General features: G+C 43.8%; 1 protein-coding gene across 7 annotated transcripts in view; it reads left to right on the top strand.

Annotated features, from left to right (window-relative positions):
- The window catches only part of Nipped-A (Transcription-associated protein Nipped-A), a 991,444-nt gene that overhangs the window by 636,954 nt on the left and 335,168 nt on the right, over nucleotides 1-19,322 (top strand). For all 7 annotated transcript variants that reach the window (XM_075869412.1, XM_075869408.1, XM_075869400.1 and 4 more), the window contains one exon: nucleotides 9,793-10,053. In XM_075869412.1, coding sequence (XP_075725527.1) covers nucleotides 9,793-10,053 — 261 coding nt within the window. The remainder of the gene's footprint in view (nucleotides 1-9,792; nucleotides 10,054-19,322) is intronic.

The raw sequence follows: 19,322 nt of genomic DNA, 5'->3' as shown, positions 1-19,322 counted from the left end.
TGGCAGCCTCCACTCAGTCACTGCTTCAAACTACTTTAGAAAGATACCTTGTACAATGAAAAATACCTTGTCAGGACAAAGTAGTTGCAGAGTTGGCTTTCCTGTTTTATATCAATGTGATAAGCTTTACATATGTGCACTTAGGACTGTGCGAGCAATATTCAAGGGTTGCACTTGTCTGTATATAAGCACATCATCACTCGATAGCATGCACTTCATGGTAATATAACTGAAGTGCAAGCTCCAATGGGAACACTGATGTTATGTTGTGCCATAAGCTACCTTTCACGCGTCAGTGTACTTGATGTGCCTGGAAAGTCTACAATATGCACAGAGCTAATCAATTGGGACAAAGATGTCTATCCACCTCGTAACGCTGAAGGCTCAAAATGAAATTTCCAGCATTGGCTGACGCATGCTGACTGCTTCGCATATGACTAATTCCCACAACATGTGTGCTGTGCTGGATTTTTACACTCCGTTTGCACTACAGCTTTCGTGCACCAACTTCAACCTTTAATTTTATACCCACATCAGTGACTATTACTTCGTCTACACAAAATATCCAAGAAAAAAAAATGACAAAAACAAGTGATGAAGCTTGCATGTAGCAATGGGCCTATTTTTGTCCAGGCAATCACCCAGCAGGAGACTGAAAGTACTGCTTCTATGAGCACAGCTATAGGTCACAAACCAGCAGAACTAGCTGCATTTTTAATTGTACCATATTCAAACTCATGTTAACTGTTAATGCTATAACTGTCCCACTGTTTTGAGTTAAAATGTACCTTATAGTAAACGCCACAGCTCTAGAAAAAAAAGTTGCTTATAAGGAACATAAATGACTGAAGAACATAACCTAATGCACACTACAATGAAGTTTTCAATTCAAAATATGTATACATGGCTCAATTGACTCCAATATATAAGAATCATGACAATTACTTGAGCCTGGAATTCTGCCCTGGCCTATAGCAAATTAAGTTGCCATGTAAATAACAAATATCAACTTTTATGTATATGAAACAAATTTTAATTGAAAGAACAATGTTCCAACACTCTCCCAAATTGTAGTTGTACAACCAATTGGACCAACAAGCACACCATTTGGGATGCCAATTGGGAGGCCAATTGGAATGCACTGTTCCAATGGTTTTCCAATTGGAATGTGGGCAGCCAATTGGACTAACAAGCATTCCAATTGGAGATCAAATGGTCAGCGGTGAACCAATTGGACTGGCCAATTGGAACTATAAGGTCCAATTGGTCTTTCCTATTGAAGTTCAGCATTCCAGTTGGCTTCCAATTAATGCCATTTGGGACCAATTCATGGGAACTGGTATGACCAGTTGGACCCATTCACTTTTTTTGACTGGGATTGCAAAATTTGCTCTAACACTCAAATTCTTCAAAACATGAGGATAAAGTGTCCAGTACGAAAGTGTCATCAAATTTTTAAAAAATCAAAACAGTTTTGATCTCAAGTGTTTGAGAAGAACAAGCGAATTTGGAGGTTACAAAAACAGTAATATGGCCAGAAAACGCTTTGATGACTTCACATTTTACACCGTGCGATAGAAGCTTGCAGTCCCATAATGAACTAAGTCTGCATCTAACTCTTTTTTATGTGATCTCGGGAAACTGTAAAACGCTAGTCTATGGGATACGACTGCTTCCTTGAAAATAAGCAGGGTTCGTACAGTGATATCATAGTGTGTACAAGGGTAAAGGAGCCTTTCGCTGATGCCTGCTGAAACAGTGAACATGCTAACATGTGCTAGCACTCACGACCACGCCCTTATTTTTGAAGTTCACAGATGCGGATTGAGCGATGCAGCCTGAGTATCTATTCGTACTCATTTGTCAAGCAAAAGCTTCCTTTCCGGTCGAGGAGCGATCGACAGTGGGCATCGCACATATAGGGATGTTACTACATGCGCCCTCTGTGCGATGAAAATGGGCAGCTTGTTTAATCTATGTTCAATTTTCAGCAGTGTTTCTCTCTATAGCGCTCGTGAGATTTTGTCCATGGGAACACCATATAGCGTGTTTCAAAAGTAATTTATTTGGACTTTACGGAACATGACAGGGATAATAAAAGCCCGTAGGCAGCGCCTGTATAGTTCTTCTCACAATAAAAAAGTACACAGAAACTGTCGCAACGGGCAGGTCCTTGTTACGGAGTATAGAATTCATCCGTTGGGAGAATGAGGTAATTTGGAGCTTTCTTTCTTTGGTTTAGTTCTCGGTTACACTGCACTACACTCTCTTTACTACAATTCCTACAGGCTCTCCGACATTTATGTCTTCTTAAAGCATGTGTGCAGTGTGAGCGCTAAGCGTTTAGCCTAACAGGATTTCGAACTTGTCGGCTACACTATTCTTATTTCCACTTACGCAATTGAAAACTCACAAAATGTAGCGAAATCACAAGTTATTTGCCAATGATAGTCCTTCGAGACGCGAGGAATAACAGGGGCGGCGGGTGGCAAATGCATGGCAAAATAGGTTAAAAAACAATTTGCAGCTCATATTTCTCATATATAGACCATTCTAGAGCATGTGCCCTAATAATGTCATGTAAGTCACTGTTCTGGCATCACGAAGGGCCCTAAAAAAATGAGAAACACCAAGAGAGAATAACATGCTTGACTATCTTCAGAACCTGTTTCAGGGCCCTCATAAACAGTGCATGCAAACATGGAAACGAGAGAGCAGTCATGTCACCGCAAATGCCGCTCTCAAAAATCTTAAAGCTGCAAAAAAAGCAGATGAAGTCATGTATTTTACACCCAGGTTCCGTGCTCAGATAAAGATAAGAGGAACGGCGGCGCGCCGAAAATTATTGTGCGGTGGCGGCGTGATCTGCGTGAGCAAAAACGGGCAGCAGTGCGGCCCGGCAGCACGCAGCTGTACCTTGTATCCTGGCCAGTGAAGCACCTTCACAGAAAAAAGCTTGCTGCAAAAGATGTTTATTGCGATGGATAGTGGCAAAACATACATCATAGATATGCTAGGCGCCATCCACTTGCTGGCCTATTCCTGGCAATAGGTAGAACCCACCAATGTTCATAAGTGCTTCGTGTGTGTCCAGTTCGTTGTGCCCGCCCAACAAACGAACCCAAGTGCAATGGATACGACCGAAGAAGCCGTTGACAACAGAGAATGCGAGGCATTCATCTGTGCAGTCTTGGAGCGACAAGGTTGCGGTGATGTGGCGTTTGTCACATATTGTGACATTGATGAAGACGTTGAAACGTGGGAAGGTTTATCCGACAGTGACTTCATCGATGCTGCCTATGGCGAATCGTCGAGCGGGAGCAACACTGAGGAACAGGACATCGATGATGACGACAACCCTGAGCTGCAGAATGTGCCATGTCCCTCAGTAGCTGAAGCAGCGCAAGCGCTGGATGTGATGCGGGTGTTCGCAAAAAAGACAGGGCTGATGGACCAGTTGGCCTTCCATTTGGATGGCTTTTAAGCTGAAATTGTTGCTGCAAGGCCGCTGAAGCCGCAAATGAAAGTGATGCACTTCTAGTGTTTGATTTCTGCTAAATAAAATTGTTTTTTGGTTTTTATACGTAGCATGTTTAGTTTTATTTACAAGTACAGTAGACTCTCGGTAAACATACATCTGTTAAATGGAACTACTGCCTAAATGGAACCATTGCCTCTGCAACGCTTGGTTTCGGGCTTGTATTCTGCATCCATAGTCACCTTTCAGTAAACAAAACTCCTTTTAAATGGAACGTATTTTTAATGGTTCCGTTTACTGAGAATCTACTGTAAGCTCAAATTTCTTACTTTCAGGCAAGCCCTTAGTACCGCTTAGAACGTAGTTTGTTTGCGTCCGCGTCAGTTGCAGTTTAACAATGTTCCACTGTGCTTCAGAATGCTACACTCGTGTATCTTATGCAGCGATCGGTCCATCATTCTGTGACGCCGTCATTCTATACACTGACACAATTACTTTTACTTCCAAAGATTATGCAAAATATGCTTCTGTATAAGGTAAAATAATTACAAACTGCACCTATATGCACCAACTCACTAAGCATTATAAAAGCATTGAACACCCTCAAGAAACACAAAAATCCTATCATCATCTCGCTCAGTTCACTTCTGTGCACCACGTACGCACTTGAACAGCATGTTGTATTGTGCTGGGTTTCAGGGCACTGCAAGATTCAAGGGAATGTCTTGGAAGACAAGCTAGCTCTATTCGTCAAGGAAAGGGCTGCCGACTTATCATTTGCAGTCCCTTCGTTGGGCCTTAAGCCCCTTCTAAAGAAATTCTTGAGAGCACACTGACAGTGCTCGTAGGATAGAGAAACCACAAATAAATTGCATATCATCAAACCGCGTCTTGACATTTGCCCACCAGTGTTAAAGTCACGTCATGCAGAAGCTACGTTTTGCAGAATGAGATTAGTACACATGCACACCTTCTGTCTGGTGGCAACCCACTGATATGTAGAAAGTGCAGTGGGCCATTGACTTTCTTTCATGTCCTGCTTGAATGCACAGTTTAGACAGTATTGCAGAAAAGCATTTTCCGTCACACCAGCAACATCTCCCACTTCATTCATCAATGTTCATAGGCATTTTTAAGTATGACTCACTTTTGCACTTCTTCAAAGATTTACATAACTTTAATGTTATATAGCCTGGGAACTGCAGCATGGGCTTTTTTTTAAAGAGGCTGCTGCTGCAGCTGTTCTCTTACAGAAAAGCACTTGCCTCTGGGCTTTTGGACACAAAGGACTTGAAAGCCACATGTGCTATTCACTGCTGCTCACCTTGCGTAGTAATGATCACTTGTCAGTCATCGAACAACCATAGACCACCCCATACATCATTGCCATAATTTTATTCTATGTACAGTCAAACCTGGATATATCGAACTTGCAAAAAAAAAAAAAAAAGCCTGTCAGTTCAATATAGGGCATACTTTAATATAAGCCTGCTAAAGATTTTGACATCAAAAATTCACATAATCATAAAATCCTTTATTGACAAAGCTAGCTTAGTTCAGCGTGATATAGCCTTTCATTTTTTTCCGATAGCACGCATTTCTCAACATGGTCTAAAAGTCGGAGCAGGCGACGCCACAACCTTCCACATTCGTGCAGAAGCACCGAACTAGTGCAAGAGCACCAATCGCCTCTGTGGATGTGGGCTGAGGATCATCAATACTTTGGTCGTTGTGCCGACATTCACTTGTGCTCAGTGCGGTGTTGGCAGTGTAGTCTTGGTTTTCGAGCCGACCCGAGGTCGCAACATAATCATCTGCACTCACAAACTTATTGACCATTGATACGTCAACAGATTCCACAAATTTCAGCAGCACCGGCAATGGCTTCGTTGCACTTGTCTTGCACGACAATACACTTGACAACAGGGAACCATGCTCACACAATCATTTACTTCCGTGCCACATCCAGACTCCCCGCGTCCCGCTTCCCTCCTTCCCGCGCGCCCCTTCACTGTTCACGTGACACTCGCGTGCCACCTCGTTCCTCGACCGTCAACTACACACACCGTCAGAGATCCACATATAACCCCACTCGCGCGTCATCTCGTTCCTCGACTGTCAACCACACTCAACTCCCCGGCACTCCCTCTCATTCCTCACACACTCATCTGAATTTTCATTATCAGGAGCACGTGGAAGCCGGCATGTCTGAAGCAATTTCAAATGATTTCGTTTGTCACGGCAGCCCATGATCGACTCAGTACAGAAACGGCATGGGACATTTGCACGACAAAACCTCGACGACCAGTTGTACATGGCTGCCTCGACATCTTCATACACGTCTGTGCGTATGCATTGGGGACCACGGTCTTTTCTTCACTTTATCCCTAATTTCCGTCTTATTCTTCATGATTGTGCTGAGAGTGTTCCTTGAATATTTGTGCGCTGCCGCAACATCTGATTTCTTCTCCCCATGTTCGACACCACTGAAAATTTTTATCTTAACAGCGAAAGGCGAATCCTGCCGCTTCATGCTAATTATCATGGCTCAGACATTCGATGCTAAGCACAATAAACAAGAAATGCAGAGAGATAATTCGCACAACCGGCATGCTTGCAAGACGAAAGTAAAAGAGGCCCTGATAGCCTCGGGGGCAAGTCGAGTTTTTTTTTTTTTTTTTTTTTTTTTTTTTTTTTTTTTTTTTGCAGGGCGGGGGGGGGGGGGGGGGGGCTTGACTGATGCGGTGTCGGTAGAAAGAGCGCGGGCCATGATCTGCTGGGTTAAACCATTTTTGGAGTAAGCTGGGTAAGGGGAGGGAGCGCCACTTTTGCTCTGATAAGAGGGAAAGCCAACTTTGAGGGGCACTTCTGTCGGCCCCGCTTGATGTTCGATATATCGGGAGTCATTGCTATCCTTGTTCGATGTAACCGCTATTTTCACTATATATTCTATACCATGTTCTATAACTATACCTAACTATAACTATACCATGTTTCAAAGTTGTTCGATATACAGGATATTTCGATGTAAACTAGATTGATATGCAGTCAAATCTTGTTATAAGGAGCCTATGTATAATGATTTTTTCAAATTAACAAATTTTTTGAAGATTCCCTCTAAATGTCCATTGATTTAATGTAACTACTACGAACTTCAGACCACCGAACGTTTCAGAATAACATATTTAATTTTATCTCCCTTTTATCTCCCAACTCTTCAAAATAACGAATAGCGATTTTAAAAAGTTTTTCTTGTCTGTATAAATAATGCCCAGCCCAACAAGTGCCACTATGCTCATTATTAGAGCGGCTGCGTATTTCTCTATCTGCCCATTGTATTCAAATGTGCAATAGCCTTATCGCGCCCCACCGCAGTGGTCTAGTGGCTAAGGTACTCGGCTGCTGACCCGCAGGGCGTGGGTTCATATCCCGGCTGCGACGGTTGCATTTCCGATGGAGGCGGAAATGTTGTTGGCCCGTGTGCTCAGATTTGGGTGCTTGTTAAAGAACCCCAAATGGTCTAAATTTCCGGAGCCCTCCACTACGGCGTCTCTCATAATCATATAGTGGTTTTGGGACGTTAAACCCCACATATCAATCAATAGCCTTATCGCGATCACCATCGCCTGGTACTTGTTTTTCGTGTCAGGCTCCATTCGCGTTGTTTTCATCAGACAGCTTGACCTTTTTCGTGTTTCGCTCTGTTCCCGTTGTTTTCATCGGACAGCTTGACCTGGGCGCTTGTTTCACGACTGTCTGCTAGCGTTTTGGTCGGCAGTTGCACGTTCGAGTTTATCTTTGGGAGCAGCTCGAAAGTATGCTATGACAGCGAAGAATGCGACGCAAGTGGCTGTTAGGTATAAGTCGCCGATGATTTTTCGTGCATCGTTCGAATGCTGTCAACAGTGTGACGACGAAGCATGCACGTGAGTTTAGCTCACGACCGATAAGATATACCATTTGTCGTGATAAGGAAACGGCGACAAGAGCTGAGACGAAGTTGAAGCAGCTTGTGCGAACCAACATAAAGAAGTGGTATTTAATGCTGACGCTTCGCAGTGCGTAAGAAGAATACACGCACGTAAGAGTTCGTCTTTCAGCAGTGGAATCGCCCACTACTGTGGGAATTTCACTGCTAGCCTGTGGGTAATTCCACAATAGATCGTGTTTTTTTCAAATAAACATGCCCTTATTCAGTAATATTTCATGTTTGTTTTTTAGCACTCATTCGAGCTTAACATCGTCACAAATGTATACAAGGCACAACTAGGCGACTCATTTGTTCGTGTTCATACTTTCACTTTTTGCGCTAATTTTAAATACTTTCACAACAACAAATTCTTAAAATTTGGAATGATTTTTAGCAGTCTCTTGAGATAAATACTATCGAGATTTCACTGTAGTTGGATTCGACTGTGCAGTAATACCTCTTTAACTCGAAGTCATAAGAACCAGGGAGAATTTCGAGATAAATGGATTTTCTTCATAAGCAAAGTTGCGCTGACCGGGAAAAATGAGCGTATTCAGAAAACTCACGACTGCTTACCAGCTGGTCAGTGGCAGTTTCTAATCCTTCTTCTCGTACAGGTTTAAAAGGGGGAAAAAGGTTTACAAAAAACTTTAACCGATCTTTTTTATCGTACAGTTTTAAAAGGAAAAAAAAAAGTATACAAAAGACCATAACCGGCTGGGTGTTGCAGCACTGCCATTTTATTTTGCAGAGAGAAACTGCCTAATGCTCGTCTGCTTTGCGGTCGTACTCAGGCCTATGAAGGCGTCCTCCAGATGCTTCACGCATCGCATCTGTCAATCTTCCTCGCCACTGCACTCGACCTTATTTCGAAGCAAGCGCAGCAAGTTTCTCGTCTCAAAAGATGTTGGCACCTTTCGAGGTGGTTCCTCATCGTCATTGTCTTCGTCATCCCCTTTGTTAGTCGCTGTTTGAAGGATTTAGGCGTTCATAATTTCTTCGGTTATCACCACATCCTGCTACGCGTACTCCAGAAAAGTCGTGTCATTTTTGGCGGCACTGTTACCTGTACACTTGATGACCTCTTGGCAAAGTTCTTCACAATGTCTGCTGAAATCCATCCAGCATCTTTTGCTTGTTTTTCAGCACCATCAAAAGCATAAATATTGGGATGTTGAATTCCTGCATGATGCTCGATTTCTTTCGGCCTCCTTTTTTCACTTCCTTAATTAGGGCAACCTTTTTTTGCTAGCGTTAGCGACTTGCACTGCTTTGATGCCACGCTTGCCACACTCACACTAAGTTGCCGCTTATGACAGTCAGTGAAAAATCCGTACCTCTCGATTAGCGCAAATGAACGGAAATCACATCTCGGGGAAAATTATGCATACTGCACAAAGCAAACGCGACAAACTATGCTAAGCATGTGCAGAGGACCTCCCTACTCAAGGCATCTGTCACATGACGGTGCACAGGGTTGCTTGACAAAGTTGATATGTTACTAAACTGAGACTTCGTGCACTTTGTGTTCGCGGAAAACATAGACGGATGGCAGGCGCAGCTAAATAAGAAAAAAAAATCGATAGACTTCAGGCATGGCAGCATCGTGCGAATGTTACGAAGTGGTCTGGCGGCGGAATTTTCATTCCACTCCCTGTAGATTTCAAGTTATCCACAATTCGGCCCAAAAATACTTTGAAGAAGACGAAAAATATACATGGTACGTATAGGAAAATTTTCGGTGCCGCGGAAAATTTTGACAGCCGATTTTTCCAGATATGCGAGTTCAAGTCAAAGAGGTAATACTGTATATATCTTTGATGCTTACTAAGAGTGCCTGCTTTTAAGGCCTCTTTACTGCCATCATATATTCCATAATTTCGAACCATTGACCACAGTGAACATTTCTCATCATAATAGTAGCGCTCTTTGGCTTACAGTGGCTCTTGCACCAATAATACTTGTTATATCATCAAATTTCATGAAAGCAATGGCACCTCCAGAAGTGATCATAATACTAATTTTGTTTTTTCACGTAAAGGTTATCTCTTGATAATAGATAACTTGTAAATATTTCCGGGGCAAGTTATCTTTTCATTCACTTTTCTTTCTTCGTATTTACGTCATATTTAGTACTAGTAGCATCCCCAATACATTACGTGGCATTATTGAATGCTACTTTTTAATAATATCTTGTCAACAAAAAAAATGAGCCCTTAAAACTTTGACTTTCTTCTCTTGAAAAGAACTTCTTTGGAATGTAAAAGGGACGATCTCATTCACTGATGCCTTCAGAGGTCGCACTCAATCTCGTTATTCTGCCTTGTTCTGTGGTGGCTTGCAGGTGTTCGACAGCAGCATGCGTCGGCGCCTGCACGAACGACTGTTGTTCATCGTGTGCTCCCAGAACTGGGAGACGATTGGTCCTCACTTCTGGATCAAGCAGTGCATCGAGTTGGTCCTGGGCACGGCAGTAGTCAATGCTCCGCTACGCAGTGCTCAGCCGGCCACACTGCTGCCTGCAGCCACAACAGGACTGCAGTCGCTCGAAGACATTGCGACCACGTGCCCCACTGCACTCAAGGAAGAACCCACCGACACAGAGGTGGGTCGTCTTTGTGGGGCATAAGTGTGGCTTATGCAAATAGTGAATTCGAAGCAAATAGTGAGCTCCGTTAAATAATTTTCAATCCAATTCGAATAGTATATATTATACATTATAAAAAGAATATCTGTTATGACCTTCCTAATTTGCACATTATGTGTATTTTAATTGAAATGAGGCATAGACAAACATCATTCTTTCCGGTTGAAAAGATGTGGAAGCAACTTTGAATTGTAGCAGGATTTCACTTTCAGTAGAATGCCAATAATAACCTGTAAAATAGTATGTCCTGCTTTAAAATTTGTTATGTTTAGAGCATGTAATCTGGTATAGCAAGCTTTTAAACTTAAAAAAAATCATGAATTTATATGAAAGTACTATGTTCCTTTAACCTTAAGTGGGGCTTCTCAGCAATGGGGCTCTTCGATTTTCCACTGTAGGCTGCCCGTGGGGGGCCAGCCAGAGTGTGCTCGTGTTTCTTAGATTGTGTCGTTCCCGCCTCTAGATTGTGTCGTGTCCGCCTCTGCCCCCCTACCCTCGCCCCTCCGTGGCGCACTTCCGGTTGGCATTCGTTTTTTTTGGGGGGGGGGGGGGGGGGGGTCGGAAGGTTCTGGCTACCCAAGGGGAGCCCAAAGGTCGCCGGACGCTTCCTGAACAAATTAGTTGTCGAAGCTCTCTGGAAGGTTTTGGGTAGATTTCGGGCTAGCAAATGCCGGAAAGATACAATATGCGCTCACCACCACCTTTGTGAGGACTCGAAAAATTGCAATGCGGGTGTTTGGGGACTGCGCCGTCACTTGTTATTACAAGCGTGGTGTTATCTTCTAAAGCTTGTTCCGCCATGCGAGATGGGATGGGGCATTTAGGAGTAGCCGTGAGTGTTTGAAGCTACTGTTTATCGCTTTAGTTATGTTTTCCATGAAGCTTCCTTTCGTGAACAACAGGGTGAGCTGTTGCCTGTTTCGTGCACATGCCTCAAAATTATGTACATGTTCGTTCACACGAATGGACACAACTTTCCTGTTATATTTTTTCGTGGCCTGTGGTTGCTCAAATCAAAGCTCAGGGAATTTCTGAAAAACCTGGCATGGAAACTGATAGCAGTTCTGTGCGACCATCACAAAAATGAGCATTACCATTGATCAAATTCTAAAAAGTCTCTTCTCTCTCCGCTGCTGCTAGAAGGCACTTAAAAAAAAAAAGAAAGAGAAAGTGCATAACTCTTGCTTCTCAGGGTAAATGCAAATGGATGCACCAACCCATAAAACACAAAGTTTACTGACTTTTCAGCACCCGATATGAGAGGGAGTCTTGTTCACAATAAAAAAACCATGAGAACGGCACAACGTACTTAAGTACACCTAAATACGTGATGTAATCAGCGAGAGTACATTGTCAGAAGTGTCCCGTCACTCTTGTTTAGCATATGTACAGTCGTCTGTATCTGGATCAGAGGTGCAGGCATAATGCAAGCTTCTTTTAGATGCGGAGCATTTTATAGTCCCACATACTTGCAAATCCGGCGTCAGCGATGATGTCTGCACCCCTACTGGCCATGCTCGCATTTCATGCCAACTATCGCTCCCTCTCCCCCCCTCTCTCGCCTCGCGAGGCCGATGCAGGCAGCGTCTGTTAGTCAAAAACACCTGCTCATGCTGCACAAGTGTTCACTGACCACCCCATGTATGCAGGCACTGGATCGGACGTTCGGAATTAAGTCAAGGGCATCTGCACTTGGCTTTCGCTTAAGGGGGGAGGCTACTCCGGAAACCGAGCTTTTTTATTTTTTAAGATATCCTAATGAAACTTTCAGGATATGTTCACTACATCAAAACTGAAAAAACTGCAAAGTTTCATGAAATTGTGTTAAGGGTTCTAGAAGTTACTGAGGTCTTACTTGGTGGTTCACTTTTGTGCCGGAAGAAGAGCCGGAAGAAATCCCAGGACATACCCGAAGGCTGAAATTATTTGTGGTCATCCCTGAATAGATATCCTAGGGTGCTAAAGAGCCTTTTTTTTTTCTTAATTTCACCTCCAAAAAATTTTATGCAACTTTGAGTTTGATGTAGCCAGTAGGTATGACATTTATCAAAAATTATTTGTTTATTAATAATTAATGGTACCAATTTTCAAAAAAAGAAGCTTGTTACACCTTGGCAAAATCATCTAGGAGTAGATTAAAGCAAACGGTACACAAATCTGTTCAGCAGTTCTTGAGAAATCGCTTTCCTGAGGACCACAACTGGCTAAAAAGTTCATTTTGAGAAAACAGGCTTTGAAAGTTCAGCACATGTGTTTTCTCATAAAGCTCTAGCAGAGTAGCTTCAAGTGTCCTTGTGCACTCTTTTCCTGTTATGTCTTCCCTCCATTTTTTTTAAGTTATGTTCGGGTTTTTTTTTAGTTTTTTTCAGACGTAGGGCGTTTCTTTCAAGAGCCGACTGCATCAGTTCAAATTTTTTCTGCTTTGCTGGCGTAGATTCGAGTTCAGCGCGAACGGCGTCTCATCGTCTCGCATTTCTTAGCAAAAATTCTGATAGAAAAACTGGTAGGCTATCAGGTTATTGACAGTTGTGTCAGTCTATAGGTGTATCAGTCTATGAGTGTATCAGTCCATCAGTGTACCAGTCTATCAGTGTACCAGTTTATCAGTGTACCAGTCTATCAGTGTACCAGTCTACCAGTGTACCAGTACTCGTGTGCCAGCCTATAAGTGTAGCATTCTACTCTGATAGGCCCGCAAGCGAATCGGTGCTTATCCAACTGGCAGGTGCACCACTACATCAGAGCAAGCAGGACACAAATATGAACACAGAAATCAACTAAAATATTTTATTTGATGTGCCATTCTTTGGTCAATCTTTTGATTTCATAAAGTCATTAATTTTGTTTGCCAAAGCTTTATTGAGAAGCTTCTTCATTTGCTCAACCTCTCCAATCATAACGGTGGGCTTCAAAAAAATGGTTGAAGAAATCTGCATGATCGAAAACAAAGCAAGTTACAGGCACTTATTAAGCGACAATTATGTGCACTCTAAATAGAGGAGTCAATATGACAAGGAAATAAGTAGATGTGCTACCAGTCTGCCTCTCTAATATTGTTTAAAATTAGTTTGTGGATTCTTGCATAAAAGTATCCAGCTCCAGCAGGCAAAAGCTACACTTGAAGCTTTAGTAAGTAATTAAACGCAAGTTGGCAGTGAAAACTCGGCTGATTACGTGCAAAAATAAAGCCACCAACTTCCATGAATTTTGGTCAGATTGCAAAATTTCACCTACCTGAAAACACAGCATATGTTTCTTTCTCCTAGGGAGATTTCGCCTCCCTTTTAGACCGATTGGAGGCTGCGCCAGTAACACTTCTACCGACTAGGCCTGCTGTATAAAAATTGGCAACGGCCGCGTCACGAACAAAACGGGTCTGTCTTTTCAAGCCCATGAGGTGATTGTACAACCTCTTGGGAACGGCAATTCCTTTGCTCTGCTGCACCTATAAAACAAGTCAAAGATGATGTGCACACATTAGTTGGTCAATGCACATTTTCTCATTAAAGCAAAGCAATATATCTCCAAGACAAAGCATACTAGAGTTTTATGATACCTCTCTGTCAGTGGGCAAATAATTGATAAGCGGTGCAGCCTCCCTCACACTTGAGTGGGCTACTTCAGGGCTATCCGTGGTCGCTGTGGTGGTTCCAGCGTGGCAGCACATAGTGGTGGCAAAGGTGCAAGTCGTTTCTGTTTTTGAGGCTTGTGGCTCCAACACCCGCAAAGGACAAGGTTCTTTGCTGCAATGAAAAAGTAGAGTGTGCAGAAATAAAGTATATTGCACCCTTAATTGTCACGGTAGCATCCTAGGTGTGCATGGTCAAATAATATATATTATAAACATAGCATGCAGTTGAGATATGCAATTAAAGTGTAATGATGTTGCATGTTACGTCTCAAAACCATGGTGTGATTATAGGGGATGCCGTAGTGGAGGGCTCAAGAAATTTTGACCAAGTGGTGTTCTTTTTAATATCCACCACACTGTGAAAGTTGTAAAAGAACATTTTCAAGTGATTATAAAAATATGCATGGATCCATGCCACCCATGAGCTTACATTGCATTCTGCTTTTCAGCAAAATTGCACGCTATAAGAATAGGGCAACTTGCTGCTGCATACAACCCTAGCAGCAGTGCGTTACAACAGCTTATGAAGAAATGATAAACCTGTTTGGAAATTTTTGCTGCGAAGGGCATTTTCCAGTCGGCTTATTCTTTCTAATGCTTTTGTATTTTGAGCCCTGAGCATATATATTCACTTCTTTCAGAAGCTCTTTCTCTGTACTTTTTTTCAGCATTAGCAAACAGCAGGCCTCCCTGCTGCTTTTTAAAACGGTTGCTGACGTGCCTTGTCTTCTGCTTAACAGCAGCTTGATGTCGTGTTTCTTATGACTGCAGACAACCCAACACACAAATTTCACTTCTAGTTCGCAAGCACAAACAGGACGTATATCCGCACAAGCAAAAATAATTTTAAACCAGTCAATTGTACAAAAAAATGTGACTAAGCTGCGCTCATACCACGATAGAATAAAATAAAATAGCTCTTCAGCATACTGCAAGTTTACTAACATCTTCAATACGACGTTCTGGCGCCCGTGCAGTAGTGGAGCAGCGATGCACTGATATATTCGCTAAGGGGGCGGGGAGTATATAGTGCATTGGTGCTTCATGTGTGACACGGCACCACGTGCAGAGCAAAATTGGCTGTCGATTGTAATTGCGCCGCAGTAGCACATCAGCCGCAATGTCAACGGTAGCCAAACTTGGCTGTCGGTAATAATTACGCTGCAAGTAGCATATCAGCTGCAGTGTGACCAATTACAACTTACTTTTTTAAACGACTCATTGTCCACTTCATTTGAACTGCAGCTATCGGAGGAGTCGCAATCGGGTCTGCGGAATGGAACCTTGCCCGGAATGGCTAGGTCGGAGTGGATGCTCGTTTTTCTGTTGCATTCCTTGCATCATCCTCGGTGCCTAAAAAATTATGACCAGTAAATAACTTCAGAACGACTGCTTCTTCCTCTTTGTTTTCGTATTGGGAATATAAGAGGCGCGGACTTACCGTAAAGCTTAATCACTTGAGCGTGATAGTGGCTGCAGTGTGTGTTATCCTTCCAGAACACCCGGTACCACTTGTGAAGATCAAAATTGCCTGTATCCTTCGGATTGATGTACTTACCTGGACTATTAATTTTTAATTATCATCGCGAAACCAAACATCTTGGAGAATCGCGAGTGTACAGGCGCGATAATGAGCAATTAAGAGACGCAACAATGTTCACATGCACTACACACGCACCAAGGCCGCCACGAACTTGCTATTGATGACGATGGCAGTGCCATTTGTGGATCTCCCAAGTAGTTTATGCAACCACGAGTCCACGACTTCTTCCTCAACACAACGCAATTTAGTTTTTGAAAACAGAAATATTTATTTGCAAAACATTTACTTCATGTTTATACAACTTTAGAGCGTAGTTTTTTAGAGCTCACAGCAAATAATATATAAACAATGAATGCAGTTACTGTGAAATGGTGACGTTGTGCATAGCCTCCGAGATGGCATACGCGCAATGACGAGCGCACAGCAGCAATTTTAGAGGTCATGCGCTGTGTCGCCACATTTGCGTTGGTTAGGCTAGATAGCGTTAGCAGCCGCCCAATTTAAAGGGTACAGCCATATCAATCCATTCATCCATTTATTTATCACATTATTATGGCTACAATCATCTAGCCATAATGGCAGTCAGCGACCACCATGGGGACGACCACCTTCCTCCGTGGCGACCACAGTACAATACACCTTCACCACGCGAGGGGTTCTGTAGAGTCACTACCTCGCGCCATGATCTCGCGGCACATGTTATAGTTTTCGGCAAAATCCGCACCGCGTTCTTAACATTCAAGGCACAGCAAGCAGGTTGTGAATGTGAAGCCGTGGTCGATGTAATCGATCTTTACTCGTTCACTTATTATCAGTCCCGCAGCCTCACTTTGCGTGGACACCATCAAGCGCGCTATTTGAAGTTTCTGTCAAGTTCGACGAGAGATGGATTTAATTCAACCCCAGCCTCGATCAAAAAGAAGAAGAAAAAAACGCTATTTGTAGCCTGGATCGCATTACAGTAAAAGCTCATTAATTCGAATTCCACGGGAACGGTGAGCAATTTCGAATTAAAGAATATTCGAAATAATGAAAGTAAGCAAAAATGGGTGGATTTCGGGGGTGGGGGCACGAAAAATATTTATTGGCCAAAAAAGTCGGTGATGACCATCTGTTTCTTTTCTCTGAATGCCACAGCTGCGGCTCCCTGTTCCAGCGCGCGGTCGCGGCGCAGGGAATCTTCTTCACCCTCTTCAAAGCTGAAGAAGAGACGCGCCACATTAAGTGCCTCCATCACCGCAGAAGCTGACGGGCGCACAGGCGCTTCGTCATTTTCGTCTTCCTCACCTTCTGGCTCTTCAGCATCAGGCTGCGCACCGGCTACTTGAGCGATAATGTCCTCATCAGTCAGGGCACCACACACAGATGCACCGGTGTCAACTTCAACATAATCGGCAAAACGTACGCCCCGAAGAGTGTCGCGCAATGCCACTGGCATGAGCTCCTCAGCCCCATCCACGTCGACGTCACAACTATCCTGCGCACTTCCAGCTGCGAATCCACTGTGGCGGAAACAGTTTGCGATTGTGGTCGCGGTCACCTGTTCCCATGCGCGCACCAACATGTGCATGGCAGTGAGCAGCGTAATGCCGAAGTCCTTCCTGTCGCCCGCGCACAAAATCATTCGTGAACGAACAACATGCTCGAGGAACAAAGTGACGCTGCCGGGAGCGGCCTAGGACTGCTAGGACTACTCCGCCAACTCCTCAGCGTCCCGTGGGTCCCGCGTACAAGTGGCGCCAGGCGCTGAGATAGCGGGAGGGCTACGAAAAAAAAAATTGCTCCCTGGATTTTGGAGGCCATACTTTGCTCGCCCTTTGCTCGGAGGCCACTTAAAGCTCGAAAAAACTGGTCGTGCCACCTATCGTTCGACCGTAAAAGCTGCCACTAGTGTTTGACGATGATGACGCTCGGTGGCGCGCGCTTCGAATTATCCGTAGAGGCAGCAATTTCTGTTCAAATTAACGAATCGTTTTACACATGGTCTCCTATGCACTGCGGACCGGACTGTGGCGACCATTTCGAATTATCCAAAATTTCGAATTAATGAGGTGTGAATTAACCAGCTTTCACTGTATGTAGTACAGTGCAGTCCACTTATAACGATATCGAGAAAACCTAAAAATATGATCGTTATAACCGGTGATCGTTATATCTGGACTGCCGCCAAAAAATCGTCGCCGGACGTACCTTTTGTAGCTCCAGGCTTCATTTCGCTATTTTCACCAATTAATAAATATTGTAGATAATAGGATGTCAAAAACAAGACTTTATTTCTTACTCCGAAGAACGCATCACGGGTTCGCTGAGGAAGAGAGACTGACCGACGGCGGGGTGGGAGCAGTGGGAGGAAGAAAGCACAGCCAGAGGTACACAGCCGGAATGCCAACGGGGCCCCGCCCCGATGCCGCCACGCCGCTTTGCTTTTCGCTTTTTTTATTTTCTCTCTCTTTCCCGCTTTCGTTCGGCAAGCTACGAGTAGCTTGCCGGCTCCGTTGTAGAAGGCGGGGAGCCGCGGAGCGCGGCGCTTTGCTTTTCGCATTTTTTTTTTTAATTCTCTCAGCCTCTCCGCGGTCGAAGCGCGGCGAGGCGCAAAACGTGACACAGCTGGCGCCATCTGTAGCGCGTCGCGCCAACTCGCGATGCTCTCCTCGACTTTTTGAACGGCCGGGACGCGCTGCCGGCGCTGTGCTGCAGTGGCGGCAGATACGTACTCGCCTACGCTAACTTTTCGTCTTGTCTCGGCATAGTTCGTTTCAGAGGAACTTATCAATCTAAATGTTACGATTATTCTGAATGAAACATGCCGTCCGCGGCAAACTTTTCATCGTTGTATCCGATATGCGATGGATAACATATCGTTATATATGGTTTTTTCCCCCTTAGCCGCGATGCATAAAATGAGACTGTTAAGTCGACCCATCGTTATAACCGATATATCGTTATATGTGGTATCGTTATAAGTGGACTGCACTGTACCTCGGTTAAGGAGCAGTGGAGGCGCAGTTGGCCAAGCAGCTACACTCAGCAAGAGCATTCCTCAGTCTTTAGCTGGTAATTGATGTTCTGGAGTAACGGCCTTCGAAACGTGAAGTCTGAGTGATGCGCATGGTGACAACAATGAAAATCCTGATCCCGGCGACACTTACGGTTTCGAGGAAAACTCGCTCAGTGATTCCGACCGGACTGCAGATGCGACTCGCGAGAATGTTGGCATGAGCGACACTTTTTAAATGCAACAATGGCTTGTATTTTACACTGGTGCATGTCAATAAACTGCCAGGCTCTGTGTGTGTGCTCATGTGTGTGAGGCTTACATCAAAACTATTCAAGAACCCATCTCACATTGGTATTTGCTTAGAAACAGAGAAAAAAAAGTTGTGCTTGAAGGATGTGGCCAGTGTATTTGCACATGAAGGTTGGATGTGTTTGCTATGTTACTGATGTACCAAACTTGTTTAAAACTTGTGACATATATAGCCAGTCTAATATGAGTTCAGCAAGGTAGGACAACTGAATGTTGACTCGATCCTTTCTATTGTTGTTCTCTTAACAACTGAACTTTTCTCATGGTAGGCAGTTTCTTGTGTGTGTGTGTGTGTGCGTGTTTTTCAGTCAAATGCTTTAGCCTTAATTAGTACACGAGTTTTGATTTATCAATCTTGTGAGGATTACAGGCAAGTAATATAGCAGGTCTGTGCCACCGCTTGGGCTTTGTGAAAAGACACACCTGTGAATAACAGATGCTGCTATCAACATATCAGCCAAATCTTGCAGCTGCAAGTGACTTTTTTCATATAGATGACTGTGCTCACTTCGAATTTTCGGATGCCTGTATGTGGTGTAAAACAACTGAAAGCATGCTATTGGCCTATAGCCAAAATAAATCAAGAGCAGCATTTTAATCGAATGTGCTTCTTGCCACAGTGTGCTGCCACATGCTGGCACTGCTGTCCAAAATCTTCTAACATTGCATAGTCACACTTGCACATGGGAATGGCAACACGAAAAAGCTACTGTGCTTCTTCAAGCATGCTCTAGCTCATAATGTGT

Source organism: Rhipicephalus microplus, chromosome 1 (assembly GCF_043290135.1).
Source record: "Rhipicephalus microplus isolate Deutch F79 chromosome 1, USDA_Rmic, whole genome shotgun sequence".
In the NCBI taxonomy this organism is placed as follows: Eukaryota; Metazoa; Arthropoda; class Arachnida; order Ixodida; family Ixodidae; genus Rhipicephalus; species Rhipicephalus microplus.
This window is presented reverse-complemented; position numbering and strand designations above follow the sequence as displayed.